This window comes from Lepeophtheirus salmonis, chromosome 10 (genome assembly GCF_016086655.4).
Source record: "Lepeophtheirus salmonis chromosome 10, UVic_Lsal_1.4, whole genome shotgun sequence".
NCBI classification, from domain to species: domain Eukaryota; kingdom Metazoa; phylum Arthropoda; class Copepoda; order Siphonostomatoida; family Caligidae; genus Lepeophtheirus; species Lepeophtheirus salmonis.
Genome location: NC_052140.2, coordinates 5,060,173 through 5,077,046, shown reverse-complemented (window position 1 = coordinate 5,077,046; position 16,874 = coordinate 5,060,173). Strand labels below are relative to the sequence as shown.

Here is a 16,874-nt window from a genome sequence, read left to right as displayed (position 1 = left end):
GTAATTACCTATTCATTTAAGAAGCAAAATAAACAACATTATTTATTTATGGTTAATGAAAATGACATAATGATATCGTTTATAAATCACTTTAATTAATTGATATCAAGAGTCTTATTTAAAGCATTTATTTCTATACATCATATAAAACATACAATCAGCATGTACAAATAACTTTAACGTGTGCTGCTCTCCCAATAGATTCCCATTTAGGTCTCCTACTAACGTCCGTCCTGCACGTGTGCTAGGAATGGTCCATTATTCAGCCAGTGCCGACATCAGAATTCATTTAGAAAATGGAGAAGTTGGAGACAGAATGTCTTTGAAAAGGTTGAAAATTGACATTAAGCTGTGCCGCTCAATTATAAATTTAGGATATTTATAAAGCAGATGAAGTAGTTCTTTATCTCTTAAACCACACCCACGATATATAATTTGCTAACTTAATGGTACATCAGGTGATAATGTCAGCGTAGGAGACAATGTCAAGGCGTAAACTGAACTAAGGATTTCAGCTTTCCTTTCGAAAAATCCAAGTTCACCTCTTGGGAGCATCGCACGGCTTTGACAGCAAAAGTCGAGGTTTGACCAAAGTGTCTACAATTTATACACGTAATGGGAAGAGACATTCTCCCTAAGAGATAACTAAGGGATACAAAAAATTCGGGTAAGACGTCGATCCTATCAAGAGTATTTTTAGTACATTCAGATTATCTTTACTCCAGGAGTAATGGCTTGATAGTCCTCAAGCTTAGCGAAAAACAGTTTATTATTGTTCCTAGCAGAAATATACTTTGTTCAGGGAAAACGAATATATTAACTTGAACATTGAACAAGGTATTATGCAAACTTTTTAATACTTTATTTTTTTGAGCATGCATGCAATTTTTGAATAGGTTTATTTTATTAATATATAAAATTTAAAAAAATAAAATATCCCCCTTTTTTTGATGAAAAATAAAGCTGATTTAGTGTGGCTTAATAAAAGTATTTGTATATTTATAATGTTATATATAAATATATAATATAATATAAAGTATATTAAAATTCTGCAAACGAAAGAAATTATATGTCAGTTATAAATACAAAAATGGTAGATATATTGTGTAATATATTATAGTTAGGGATGATATTTTTGTAAAGATAAAACACATAATATAAGTTGATATTTCAGATTTTTTTTTTGTTCATTCACTGATCGTGGGAGTGTTTATATCTCTCTCTCTGAAAGAAGAATTCCCCCTTACATTTGTTGCATTAAAAAAAAAAACATAATAAAGCAATATATTAAATATACTTCAAATATTTTCCCAGCACAATTGCTATTTTAAATGTAGAAAGTTTTACTCATTATAGCAGTAATTCATTTTTATCTCAAAAAACATGTAGCTTATAATAAAAAGTGTCTTAATTGAATAATATGTCTCCTCACTTTACAAAAATATTATCCCTACGTATGATTAAACCATGGAAGGTGAGGGTATATTCCTCCTAATTAACTATTCTCAATCATTTCTCCAACTTCCATAATCCCTTTCTTTGCTTTTCGTATTCTTTCGCGAATTCTTGCTAAATTGCTACGTCCCGCCGTCATTTCTGCATCTAGAGAGGCCATACGACTTGAGAATTCATCCTTCATTTTCTTTGTTCCATGGACATCCTAAGGGAAAGAGAGAGTAATAAAAGTTTTGAACAAATAACTAATTAATTAATTATGACAATCTTTGTTAAATGACTTTTTTACAGGTCAGATAAATGGAGTTGCAAAGTTTCGAAAATCAGAGTTATTTACTTGTAATCGTTCCGCGTTTTCAAAATAATACATTTAAATATCTAAACGTAAGTCAAAACTAATTTGCATTCAAATATTAGGCATGTTGGACGTCAATGCCAAACCTTACGATAAGGTAAGGAATTATATCAATTCCTAGAGATGTAAATCGTCTGAATTTTTAGCTGGCCCATTTATTTTTAATTGGTAATCTGAAGCATTAATTTTCTTTTACTTAGCAATTGTTATTATTATTTAATCTTTAATACTCATTTCCTACTAGATTCAATAATATTCCAAGCCTGATTTAACATTCATGTGTGCTCATTAAGGACCTTAAATATTTGTTCCAGAATCCTTATTGTACTCAGGGTAGAATTGGGAATCGACATTGGAGTAATTCTTGCCAATTTTTATTTCTTTCTCCCCCTCCTTCCTTGTCAAGGCTTATTGTAGCTGATATCTTTCAAAACATTGTTTAAATTGTCAGGGTTAACATGTTTATTTTCTTTGTTTTTTTTTTACATGCCCATTATACAGACAATTTCCATAACTACCAATTCCTCTCAACTGTGCATCGAATGAAACCAGGAAAAAAATACTAAAATATTTCTTAAAATTATTATTGAAATTGTTTTTTTAAGCCGATGCCCTTTTATCCTCCATTCTCGCCTGACTTCAACTCTCTTGCAAGTATGATATGGTTACTTGAATAAACATGTACAAAATATTTTGGTCTGCTCGTTACTTATAGGCCAGTTGAAGAACGTTATTGAGGTCAAAGGGCTTCAAATTGAATAATATATGATTTTTAGGTTTTTTGTCAAAGCATCATCAAGTTTTAACCTGTAAATATTTATGAGACCAGTATAAAAATATTTTATTAATCTAATGTAATGTAGTTCGGTACCCCGATACTACTGTGGTACCGGGGTACTGAGGCATTTAATACAATAATAAATTCAAAAGAGATTAAAAGGAATGTGAACAGCACTTGGACAAAGGGTAATTGGGATTACACAGGTAATGAATACGCTGATGCGCTTGCCAAGAAAGGAGTAACTATGCATGAGGAATCTGAAGTGAAAGTTACCAAAATGCAGTATTATAAGAGACTAGCTGTTATAATGACTATTTTGAAATTAATGCAATAATTTTATAGAGTATTTTAGAATCTTGTTTTGGCTTTATATGTTCTTCTGATAACTTGTAAGAAATTTAAATAGATGAAAATATATATACCAGTCTGAGGAGTATATATTACAAGGTTTCCTACATTTAATTGGGGTTTCTGTCGCTTTAGAGGGAGGTGTCTACCCCGCGACATTCTCGAAAGTGTGTAGAAATATTTTTTTTTATTGAAATCGATGTGAAATGCAGTGTCATTATGTGATTAAAAAAATATTCCAGCCAATGACGTAATCCCTTAAGGTTTTTCTAGCCCTCCAGTACCAAACGAAACCAATTTTTTTTTAGGAAAAAAAAATGGATGAATATTGAAAATTCCAAAGACAGGGCCCCTAAGTTTTGGGGAATCGCACTGTTTTTTGTTTGATAATTTTAGCGGAAGAATGATCAAAATACAGATATCAATTTTGATACTGCAACCGAGAATGGTATCATGACAAAACTTGTTTTATAGTCGTGTTGTCACGATAAATAACATTTAATTCCTCCTTCAATACTTTTAGGACCACCGTTTTTCTTTTTCGAATCTTAAAATGTTCTCCCATATCTTAATAAAATATATATTATATCCCTTAAACAAAAATTTGAAAAAATAGAAAAGGTTGATGAAAATAACTGAGGATTCTAATTTTTTTACATTGTAAAAAACTGTCATTAAGGGAAATTGTTCACAAGAATTTTTGTTTGGAGTGGGGGCTCGCTCAGAAAAGTTGACATACCCTTAAGGCGTGTAGTAAAAAAACAACAACAACATTGAAATTGGAAATTGTATCGTTACGGAACACAAAATTATACCACCGGATGACATATCACCAAACTTTTTTCGATCCGCCAGTCTCATACCAAATCAAAGAAAATTTCTTTAGGAAAAACAAACCAACCAGAAATGAAAATTGTCTTCATAAAATAAACTTCATAAAACTTCTGAACTAGCCGCCCCCCCCTCATCCTAACAAAAACCTCAAGGACAGTTTTTGGGAATGGAACTTTTTATAAAATACAATACGAAAATATTTATATCATGATATAGCTAGAAGGAATATTTTTTTGTATTTCGTAATTTTGATTAATTTTGACCATCTATATAAGAATGAACAAAAAAAATATAATCTAAGCACGAACTTTTTCTTTTTCTAATCTTAAAATTGTAATTTTTCAATAAATTTTACCACTCTTTTTGACATTAAATACATTTTATTCGTTAGTTATTTTCATAAAAATAGTGAAATGTAAAAACCTTTTCAACTTTTTATCCCATGAATTTAAATATTTTATCATAAAAACAAAACTGTCAAAAAAATCTTTTCTTTTTAATCAGAGAGTTTTAGTTATGGTAGTAGAGGATCAGAATATTGAGGCGTTACGTCATTAAGAGAGATCTTTTATATTTCTTTTCAAACAAATTCGTTTTTAAATTTTTTTTCCAAAATATTTAATTTTCTGTGAATAGCTATAAATTTTTGAAATTTATTTCCAAAAAATTTAATATTTGAATTTTCTTCTCCAATAAATTAAACTTTCTATAACATTTAAAGATTTTTGGAATTTCTTGTAAAATAGCTATGAATTTCTGATTTTTTTTTCCAAAAAATTAAATGTTTGAAATATATTTCCAAAAAAATTATTTTTTTGTGAGTAATTTTGGATTCTCGAAATATTTATTTGGAATTATTTTTTTCAAAAAATTTAATCTTTCAGAATTTTTGAGTAGTTGTGGATTTTGGAATTTTTTTTTAAATTTTTTGATTGTTTTTCAAAAATTCGAACACCAAGCCATCCAAAATATAGCCCTGCGGATGCCCCTGAACCCTGTTTCCGTAGAATAAAAATAGAAACTATTGAAGAAAAAGAGAGGTTGTCGGAAGCACAACTCAAAAACATGGCTTTCGTTTTCATTTCCAAGATGTTTGTTTAAGTATAAGTGGTGACAACGAGATATTTGGAGTAGTTTAATAAAAAAAATTGTCTTTAATTTGGCCGGATTTTTCATATTTTTTAACCTTTCCTTCTTTTTGTTTGCAAGCATAAAAAACAAAACATGAGTTTGATATGATCCATAAAACTTATAGCTGATCGTAGTATTCTGCCGGAACGAATGCTGGACAGGATACTGGTTTGAAATTAAAACTAAGTGCTGGAATTTATTGTCAGCAGGACAACTTATGGATGACTTAGGGACACAGCAAGATCTGTCTGTCAATATCAATTGAATATAGCAACTCTAGAAATGTGTCAGTACTCTAGTACCACTGTACCTACCAAACAACACTAGTATAAACTTATATACGCTTTCCATATTGTATATATTTATTTAAAACACACAATCTAGAACTAACACAACATAACATAACCTGTTTGTTTGTTATATATTTTGAGAAAACAGTGAGTGAAATTTATCTAGAAACCAGTGATAAATCTTTTTACAAGGATATTAATCAACCAAGTTCTTTTATAAATACAAATAAAAACTTTCCAAATGGAAACTTTTTGTTATTTGATAAAATAAATTAACATGCATGTAAGAAAGAAAGGGGGAAATAGACCAAGAAAAAACAAATACATACAAAAGAATCTTAATCAAACTCGTGATAAGAATTTCTGATATCAAACAAGGGAGTAAAGAGCTTGAAATTCTCTTCTTTGTTTGAACTTCATATTTATTGGCGATACTTTTATTCTATCTGGCAACCTTTCTTCTACAAAGAAACAGAAAAAAGGCCTCAAAGTAGGTCATTACAGTAAATATTTGTAAAATTCCTCACAGCTTTCCAGTAAGAGCTAATTTGTAATGATTAAAATCGGATACTTTTTATAGCACACGCTTTTTTTGGAGGTGACTAATTGAAAAGTGAATTTGCTTTTCATAAACTGATATCAATATTATTTAATTCCAAATGAGTGGATTTCCTTTTATACTCTGTATTCAAATATATTCAAAACAACCTGATTGACCATTCGTTTGTCCTCATGACAGTGGGAGTGAACTTAAAGATTTATTGTGGAGTGATAATTGTAAGTCCTTGTGTGACTCAGAGTAAATTGAGGATCGACATCGGAATCATTCTAGCCAATGCCCTTGTATATTTTCTTTTCCCCTCCTCTCTCGTCACAAATGACTGCAGTTGATCTAATGAAACGTCATGAAAGCTAAGCTGCTCTTCTCCAAAACCTTTTTCAAATTGACATGGTTAGCATGGTAATTATCGATTTTTTAACATGCCCAAAATACACAAAATTTTCATCACAAACTATGGCTGTTTATAATTCTATCGTTTGATCAAAATTGTATTCAATATCATGCTTTAAAGTAATGTCAGATTGACCTAAAATAATTAAAAAGACTCTGATCCTAATAAAATTTGTCAGCCCTAAAACGGGTTCTTATTAGTCCTTTATAGTAGCAACAACAGCTGAAATGACGTAGTTACTAATTATATCCTCCCATCTCTGCAACATTACTTCTTACAAGAGACAAGTTACCTGAATATAAAGTAGGATTTATGTTAAACCGAACTGGTTTTGCGCTGAACAGTTGGTCGAAGTAATCTTGCTTGTAGTACCAAAGTTCGGGATGAAAATTGGGTGGATTTTTTAGCTCGCTCACTCTATTAGGGTTTGGAAACTAAAGAGTGAACTTTCTTTTCCGAAGCTGTTGTCATTATTATTTAATTCTTAAGGAGTAAATTTCCTTTTCTAAAATATGCAATAAGGCAAATACAAAACCAGACTGAATATTTTCGTATAATGCTCATAATATGTGTAAGCCCTTGTTGGACTAGGAGTAGAATGGAGGATAGACATCGGAATAAACATGACCTATGTCCTTGTTAAATTCCTTTTTCCTCTTCGTTACAGCTGCTTGTAGCTGATCTAAACAACCATCAAGACAGTTTATTTTCTCTTCTATAAAACATTCTCCATTTCTTTTTATTTAACATGCCCAAAATGTTTGCAATTATTTTTGTAAGTACTTATAACTTTTTTTTTATAGCAAGAATTACATAATTTTTGGAGAAAATGACAACGTCATATTGTGTTGTTGAAATATTAATAGGAACATATAATCAACACTCACATTTAGAATAGAAAAAAAATAAAAAAACAATTAATCACAAAGTTTGTTTAGTTTATAAAGGTTAAAGGTGGGTTACCCCCATTTATTTTGCGTGTACACGCAATTTATGTGGGCGTGCAGAAGCGTATTCGGAGGATATCTCAAGGATTTTGTATTTTTTCTATTTTAGTTTTGTGGGTTGAATCTGATGAACACTCTTTCGAAAACCATAGATTTCAGTGTTGTCAAGATATTGATGTCTAAAATTGTTCCGGATTTAAAATCCTCACCCTGTTTAATTACTTTTATCGACCATTTTTTATGGAAGAATATTTCACAAAAAAATCTCTAAAAATGGATGAATATGGCTCAAACATTATTTTATTTTTTATTTTTTACCAAGTGAAACATTTTCGGAAAATCTCTTTCCAACATTTCGAGAAAAAAAATCATTATAAGCCTTATTATTATATTACATTACTGGAATCAATTTAAAATGTCGTTATCTTCTTAAAGATATTTTTTTTTACTTATGAATACGAGAAAAACAATTTATATTATCTTCAACTTTCCAAATTTAATTAAAAACCCTCTTGATATTTTGTTTTTATTGCAATCAAAATATCTTTATTTGTTTCTCCATTTCTTTTGTTCTTTTTTTTACAAATTGATAATTCTATTGACAAGATCCTTACAATCTGCATTCATTCATTCATGTTTGTAAAGCATACTTTACCATTCAAACATTTTGACAGATGTTAACTTTAATATAGTTAAAGTTGTAAAACTTAGGGACTTTCAGAGATGTATAAAATAGAAACCCAAAATCAATGTGGGACCCCGAACAACTAAAAAGTACGTTTATGAGAACAACTGTTATGACATATTGTTGGATTAGCTACATGAAGGCCTCTGACTACAGGGGGATTGATAAGTACTTTAATCTAATAGTCAAATTTGTCAATAAAAAAATCAAAAAAAAAAGTTATTTGTTTAAACTTAGTCTCTTAAAAAAATTTGACCACACTACAGCCCTGATCCCTGCAGTGTCCCTCTCCCAAACAGCGAAGCCTTAAAAGCAAATGTCATCCAGCACTGGGCTAACAGTACAGAGGATTACCATACTGTACAGAGAGATATGACAAAAGTGGGTGGAAAGAGACTTGTGAGGGAGGAGATGCCATTTTTAACACGAGCAAGGAACGAAACCCAACTTATATGTTACAATACTCTATTGAATGACTCTTTTCAGTTCTTTTGAACACTTTTGGCCCACATACGAGGGTAATCTCAATAATGATTAAGAGAGCTCAGATACACATCTAATTATAGTATTAATTTCGTTGAATTTCTATTGTTAATTAATGAATTATATCTTATTGAAGTTTAAAATTCAAAAAAATTAAAAGTGTTTAGATTTTATTGGACCACTTGGTAAATCAACAATTAACTCTCTGTCATGCATGACAACATACACCTAATTTGTAGGTGTTCTGGCTCCAAGAATAGGATAATTGTAAATTATTATTTAGTATTGTAAATTGCCTTGATGAAAATTAAGTTGACCATATTATGGTTTCCAAAAAAATAACACTAGGAATGAAATGAGATGGATATTTTATATGGTAGGAAAAGTCATAAAAGGCACCAAATTAGGGGGAAGGGGTATATATAAAAGCAAAATTCAAATTGGTTTTTGTATTCAAATCTTTTTATTTTTGATTGGTTATAAACAAAACAAAAAATTTAATCAGTAGCCTATGTTAACCAATCAAACGATATCTGAAATTTATTTATTTAAAGAAATAAAAGCTTCGAAATAGTTCTAACAAAGAGTTAAATTTTATGTAAAAAATATACTTTTGTAAATTTGGAGCGAAGGGTACAAAATTAAACATTGCTTCCCCTTTAAAAGTAATCCTACTCCGGTACTTATTCTAACGAAGGGAATGTTAAATTTACTTGCTAAAAGGGAGATTGAGCACAATTTATTATATAATAAGAGAATGCTAGGCTCAAAATGCTATCTTTTTTAAGAAACAATTTTCAACTATTTTTAAGAATCGGACCAAATATTGATTCTTTGTTTGTTTAAAAAAACAAAAAAACATGTGCTATTTATTATTTTTAAAAACCAGACATTTCATGCTACGTTTATAATAAAATATTACCTTGGAATATTTTAATACAGTATCGAATAAATTACGATGAAGGGTTTTAATAAATATACATATATGCAATTCATTTTTGAGAAGATCAAGTTGGACCCCGTCCAATCAATGAATCGCCTCGCCAACAACTTCTCCGTGGCTGCCAGACCATCAGAAGGGCCATTGGGATTCTCCTAATACACAAGGATCTCACACCACCTTCTGACAGAGGTCATGAAGGCCAGGAGGGTTGAGAGTCCACGTTTTTCTGCCCAATCATGTACCAATTTTTAGATCGGTGGAGTTCTACATATATACTAGTGTAGTTTCTCATTCTTAATTTTTTGAGGGAAAAATAATATGAAAATGAAAGGCTGGGAGTGCCAAGGAAATAAAGGAAAGTTGGTATTACTAACTTATTTGGCTAACTACAATGTGATTTCGACTCTTTTTTCTCTTTCTTTTTGGTGGAAAGATTGAATATATAAAAATAACCAAGCGACGGTATGAATTCACAAAATATAGGATTATAGTTCTATAAATTAGAGGAGGGGCTCTCAACCAGAGGGTATGTGTAACCCTTGGGGTACTTAGAGGCAGTTGATATATTTAAAAAATATTTCTCAAGTTGTCAATAATTGAAACTAAAACTCGTTTTCATTGGATAGAGGGTACTTGGGTGGAAAAATATTTTACAAATTTTGCATCATTGAAAAAAGGTTGAGAGTCCCTGCATTAAAGGGAAAAATCTACATATAAAATTTAACCACAAAAAAAGAAATGATTCATTTTCAGCAAATAGTTAATAGCAAGATTATGTTTTATTAATAAAACGACTTTTTTTTCTGCGTGTTTGTGAGAGGTTTGTTATTTAATTAAATTGTCAACCTGCTTTTAAAAAAGTATACATCAGGGGCTGTTGGAGTATGTAGTAAAGCTTTAAATATCATGAAGGTTATTTTACTAAATCTTTCTCCTTAATGAGTATGAAAACAAAATGTGTATAAGGTCAACTATGTAATTAAAAAAAAGAAAAAAGACGGTCAGTGATTTAAATGGCCTTCAAATGCAGTAAGGAGGAGTTAATGACGTGTTTAAACAGTCTTTGAAAAAAACTTTGACAATGCATAAGGAATACTCTAAGCATGCAACATACACTCTTTTTTCTCTTTTCCCTTTTGACCCTTTGTTGGTCAAACATTGAGGAATTCTATAGAGATGAATAGTGGTGAAATATAAGAGGGAATGAATTGAAACAATATTACTATGAATGTGATAAGAAATTTAAAAAAATATATTTTTTTTTATCTATTTAAGATATATCCTACGGAAGTAGTGGTGGTTTCGAGTCAAAATTTTCTATTTGAATTCTGCATTGAGTCAAGTTAGGACAACATACAGGTTGGGCTGCAAAATGCGGACTGTTAATTAGTGTTAATTTTCTTATTTATATAGGAAGATTGAGTGATTATTTTTTGAGAGTCTGGTTCAGCCATTCTTTGACCATAAGCATACTAAAATACACATTTTGTCATAATGAGTTACCAAGAAAAAAAAAAAAAAAAAGCGCATCTCAGATCTCCAAATGCTGAAGTTGAGGTGGTAAGGATTATGGACATTGTGAAAGGCTCCAGGAGCCTGATTATGAAGGTAGCCAAGGGGAAGAATGATGGAGTAAACCTCTACAGGAAAGCAGAAAGTGGAGGACACAATTTAAAAAGGGATCCAGATTTCTTCTCCAGCTTAGAGAAGAAGATCAAGGAGGACCCCGTACAATCAATGAATCGCCTCGCTAACAACTTCTCCGTGGCTGCTAGGACCATCAGAAGGGCCATGAAGGGCGAATTGGGATTCTCCTCATACACAAGGCTCCCACACCACCTTCTGACAGAGGTCATGAAGGCCAGGAGGCTCGAGAGTCCACGTTTTTCTGCCCAACCCTGTACCAATTTTGAGATCGGTAGAGTTCTACGTATATACTGGTGTCGTTTCTCATGTTTAATTTTTCTACTTTTCTTTCAATAAGAAAAAAGAGCTTGAAGTTTTTTAGTGTCCATTGTGTCATACTACAGATTTGAAAAATCATGACTGATTTTTTTTAGTTTTGAACATTCGAGTTCGAGTCAGTCAAATTTCCCAGAAATATTTTGCTGGAGTCGGATAATTTTTTTGAAAATTACGGGCTATAGTAAAGTAAAACTTTTTTCGTGTGCGAGAAATACTCGAATTCAAAATTATTTTCAATAAATACAGTTTTTTAAATTCCTTATGACATTCATTGCAAAATTGTTTCAATTCAATGTTCTCCTTATTTTCAAAACTATTCTACTGATAGAAAAATATTATAATCGCCCGTAATTGGGTACCCTTTAATCTTACCTCTTCTTCTTCGTCCTTTTTTGGAGTTTCATTGGGTGAGGAAGATTCCACATAAGCTTCTTCCTTCTTATCAAGAGATACTTCTTCCAAGACTGGAGCTTCATCTTTGACATTTTCTTCTTCCTTTTGCGACTTTTTCTTTAGGATCTTTGCGCGTTTCTTTACAGGGGACAAAGTTGTTGGTGTATTTTCCATCGGTGCAAGTGGGCTCCCTTCGATGGAGTCCTCCTTTTGTAGGTTTTTCAGAGGAGAAGCAACTGCAGGCTGCTCCTCTATTTTCACCTTGGGCGCTATTACAATGTGATTAATCTTCTCCTTTCGATCATCCTCAGGAGTCGAGATCCGCACAACTTTAGTTTCTGCTGCAATCCGTGATATATTGGAGTGTATCTTTTGAGGAGGTGGATTTGGTTCAGATGGTCGAATTCGACGAGAAAGTGATGCAGGAGCGGATTCATCTCGTTGGGTTCGAATGGGGCGTACCTTGAAGTCTGTTTCATCTTCATGCCGTTTATTTCGGATTTCAATGTTTCGTATTCTTGCATCACGCTCGAGTTGTCCCGTGGATTCATATCTGTTTGTGAAATAGGGAAATTTGTATCAGGGATCTTTATAAACAAGTATTACAAAAAGACATCTTACTTTTCTATTTCTTTTCTCCAATTGTAATTTTTGGTTTTGTTAGCTCCAGATGTATCCAGTGTGCTCAAAGCTGCGACTGTTTTGGTACTGAATTTGCTCATGTCCTTGAATATATCTCTGTAATTCATATTTTAAAAGAAAGGAACTCTAATTAATCATTAATTGCGCTTTTGGCTTGTTTCTATACACATTTTTGTTTGTTTGTTCAATTCTTAGAATACTGTACGATTTCTAAAGAATTAGGAAAAGTATAAATGTTAAGTAACACTACTTTATAAATGCCATCAAAAATGGCCACATGCTTTGAAATTTAAATATTTTTTGACAGTGTTTTTTTTTTTTTTTTTTTGTCAGCGTACTAACAATACATACTCCCAACAACATTTCAAGAATTGAAAAATAATAACCTTCTTCTTTCAAAATAAACAAAAGTTTGAGTTCCTACCCTATTGTTTGCCGAGTAAAATCCCTGTCTTCCAAAGCAGATACTGTCGATCCCATAATCTTATGATAAGACTTGCTCTTTTTTTCCTCATTCCCATTCCCCATACCTTGTTGATCCTTCCAGCTTCGCATAAAATCATTATGAATATCCTTCATCTCCTGTTCTCTCTTGTAGCGTGCTGTTTCCGAATAAGGGTTAAAGTCCTTATTGTATGCTTTCTTGGGGCTTTGTATAGTAGACACGGAGGAAGATGCAGAGGGTGAGAGGTGGGAAGATGTTGTTTGAATAGGGATTTTGATGGAGCGGCGGTGGAAATCATTAGTAGGTAGCTTATCTTTAAATCTGTAGCCGGCATTAGATGGGTCCACATATCTATGTACAAAGAAAAAGATGTTGGATAATTTGTTTGTTTATTATATAATTTTTAAGTTCGTTGACCAGGGATATATCATAAAGTGCTTTTTGTATACTTATCAATTTTTTTATTGTCCACCCCTATTCTATTCAAAATAATGGAATTTGAGTCTTTGATAAGGAAATATTGCCCGTATCTCTCTCTTTTTCTCAAGGAAAAGTTGTCCAAAATAAAGCAAAGGATTAATACATATGTGGAAATTTTAATATGTCCTTGAGCCCATTTGACCCTTTACAGACAAAATATAGAATTATTTATAGGTAGAAAATTAGGGTCAAGTATCTCTCTACATCATTTTGCTTCCTTGAACTCTAAATACGTTCATTTTACGAGTATATATATCCTGAGGTTAATGTTATGAGCAAGTTGCGATTTCTGTAGTAGTTGTTGTAACTTGAATAAGCAAATTGTTCCATTTCTAGATTTTAATTAGTGAATGATGATCCTTTTGATCTATTAAAAATACGTATCTATTTCTATTAACTCTGAATATTTGAACTTGATAGTGTTCCACAAAAGACGTATTATCAAAAATAATTTTCTAATAAAAAACTGAAAAATTACTCAATTTATATATAAACCATTCTTGGAATGTTCAATTATTGGATTATCCACATCAAAGTACTCTAATTTCATCATCTCATTTTTGGGCTGCAACTGGTACTTATACAAGTAACTACTTGCAGACGACATATATACCCAAAATATATTAATGATATCGAAAACAACCGTCAACTCTGCTTTCCCAAGGAGTTATGTTAATTTAATATCTATTCTATCACGATTAACAAAAAACCTAACTTGATCATTACCTAAATATCTACATACCTTGGAGCATCTCTTGTAAGGGAAGATGATCTTCCAGAAGGTCTTGAATAGGCTGACAATGAATTAGCATCACTATCAAAAATATAAGCTGAGGCCCGATTGAGGTCACGATGTATTCGACTCGTTCGATTAAAAGCTTTTTCTCGATTCTGATAATAGGCCGTTGCTGCCATAGTAGCTCTTTTGCTGATGAGTATGACTACTTCCGTATAAGAAGGATCTCAAGGAGTAACTAACAAGTTGTCCGGATTTGGATTGTAAAATAACAAGTCTAAAGTCAATATGTCTATAAAGTTATTCTTGTGTAAGTGTTGATTTACGTATACGCATTAAGGGAGAGCGAGTGGGTTAGGGATTGCTCTCGAAGGTTGCTTACCTCATCATACTGCAATTTTTTCCCCTCCTTTATCCTAATTGTTTTTGCTTTTCCTTTTTCCTTCTGTCATGAGATACGCACGAATAAATGTACCCAAGGGCAGGTTTATTAATTCTATTTATTTTGATTTGACACTTGCAAATATGAAAAATTATCCAATCAATTGAATTCAATAGTTGAGAAAAATTATATTTACAATTCGTAGACATCTTCTTTAATTTGGCTTTCTAAAATTAAAATAATAACGCATATACATAATACATTTGAAGAGTAGAGTGGACTGGGTGTAGTTGGAATATGCTTTTTTCCTCGAACACTAAAAAAAATACAGCCTCTTGGAAAATAATATAATTTATATTAAAAATGTTAAAGGTAACGAGTTTTTCTCCAAAGGGAAGCTATTGTTCCTTTACAAAGGAAAGCAGCAATACTCTATCGGCTAACTCATTTTCGTATGAAAATGGGTTCATCTAAAAAATATCTACTGAAGACATCACTGTCTGTAGTAACAAGTAAAATATTAAAATGTTCTATCACCTCAATTTTGATTAAGAAAAAAACAAAAAAGTTCCAAGTCCAAAAAAAAATGATAAAACTATTTTAAAATTATGTCCAGCTTTAGAAAGAAGTGATATACTTTAATGTACTCATATTTTTTGAAATTTGTCAACTTCTAATCAATATTTTAAATTACTTTTGCTCAATTTTCTTTTTGATGTCTATTTAAGTCATAAAATAAGTTTAAGATATAAAAACGTATGCAAGATTAACCAAATTTCCGGAAAAAAGTAGCCTAACATTGAGATTTTAGACTGAGAGCTATGATTTTGGTACAATGATTCGTATGCTTAATGAGTTTACAATAGATATAATTGAAAATACTATTATACTCAGTCTTTCTACTAAGTTAATGGATTATCAATATAATACTAAATGGAAAAGGATCGTACAATTTCTGACACATTAGCGTTGAATACCCAACAGAAGAGGATGCAATTATTGAGGCAAGCTTCAAAAAAGCTATTAAAATAGCCAATAAGGCATATATATCAATTGTTGACAATAGCACATGTGAGACAACGAGCGACGTAATGATGGAGAAATTTAAGTAATTTACTCGAAAAGATGAAGAATATAAAAAGTAGCTATTACAGAGGACTTTCTCCTAATTATTATATTCCGATCACCTCTTTTTGAGTTTTTCTTCTCGATACTTGATATTGGATACGATGATTTTCTCGAGAGAGCTTCTTCTTGAACTTAGCCTTTCTCTTCACTACGACAAATTGATATCACTTCTGACAAAGACATTATAGGTGATTTTGATACAAATAGTTTTCTACTTTCTTTGCACTTGACTCCAAGTATAATTAATGTAAACATGTCATTTCTCTCAGTCCTGCATATTTGGCTTGACAACAAAGCAACGTATAAAATGAATCAAAATTTTCATTCTCCCCTTGTTTTCTTTCCACTAATTTGACTCGTTCTAAAGCGATATTCGTCTGATTTCATAGGTAAACTCCTATTTATTACATAATATCTTTCACCATTTAATCATTGTCTTCTATTTCAATAGACATTGCATGTTCTATTTTAATCAGTATATCTGGACTGCAAAATGATTTAAACACTCCTTTCTTTTTAATGTAATCTTGGTCACTCACTCCTATTAACATCACATCATTATTACAAAATGTCTTCAAATGAATAAAATCTTGATATTCTATACCATCATCTAATTGAGGCAGTGGAGTTATGTTAATTTTGACTTCCGGATTACTAGTTGAAGATCGTTGCATCTCTTGATTTTTACCATGGGCATTATGATCACTCATCATTTTCCCCATGAATTGACAATGTTCTTCGTCCCTTCTGATGGCCTCGTCCTGAGTTCATTTCTGTTCTTCCATAAGCATTTTAACTAATATCATTTTTGAATCTGCCTGTTGATGTTCCAACATTTTCCTCCATTCTTCTGATTCGATCTTTTAATGCTTCCTTCTCTATTTCCAATTGGTTTTTGTGGCCATCTTGCATTATAACTTTTTAACGCAATTTATGATCGTCACTTTAAATAATTACATAATTTAATTTTCTTCCTTTAGGGTTCTACGTATTCTTAGTTCGCACTCAACTGCTCCATATTATGTTCCGATCACCTAAAAGGAATTGACCCCAAGAGCTCTCATTATACAACTAACTTTATTCTAGAATAATACCTATGTACATCATACAAAATACTTTATATTTACATGAAGATAATACAACTTAGATAAACTAGCTCCATACATATCTAAAATCACACTACTAATATAAAAATCAAACACTTTAAAGAAATTTTTGTTTGAAAATTGGAAGATGTGAGCAATGTGAGAAAAAAATTGCTAAGTCAAGGTCCAGAGTCGATACAAGAAAACGTTGGACGAACAATAATTTTAGAAGTGGTCGCGTGTGTTCGTTTTGAATATACTAAGAAGATAAATATATCATATATAGACAGATGGAAATTATAATGTGGAGATCAGATCCAAGAACATAACAATTTATAAACGCACTCAAGTTTATCTTTTTTAGCACTGGGATTCCCAAAAAGATCGTAAAAGATGGTTGGCTACAATTTAGC

General features: G+C 31.4%; 1 protein-coding gene across 1 annotated transcript; it reads right to left on the bottom strand.

The window, feature by feature from the left end:
- Nucleotides 1-978: 978 nt before the first annotated feature.
- On the bottom strand, nt 979-14,419 carry LOC121125222 (uncharacterized). The gene is made up of 5 exons (XM_040720364.2): nt 13,873-14,419; nt 12,630-13,001; nt 12,185-12,301; nt 11,543-12,116; nt 979-1,660 (listed from the first exon to the last, which is right to left on the bottom strand). The coding sequence occupies exons 1-5, from the start codon at nt 14,043-14,045 to the stop codon at nt 1,496-1,498; spliced, it is 1,401 nt and encodes a 466-aa protein (XP_040576298.1). The 5' UTR covers nt 14,046-14,419; the 3' UTR covers nt 979-1,495.
- Nucleotides 14,420-16,874: the final 2,455 nt, after the last annotated feature.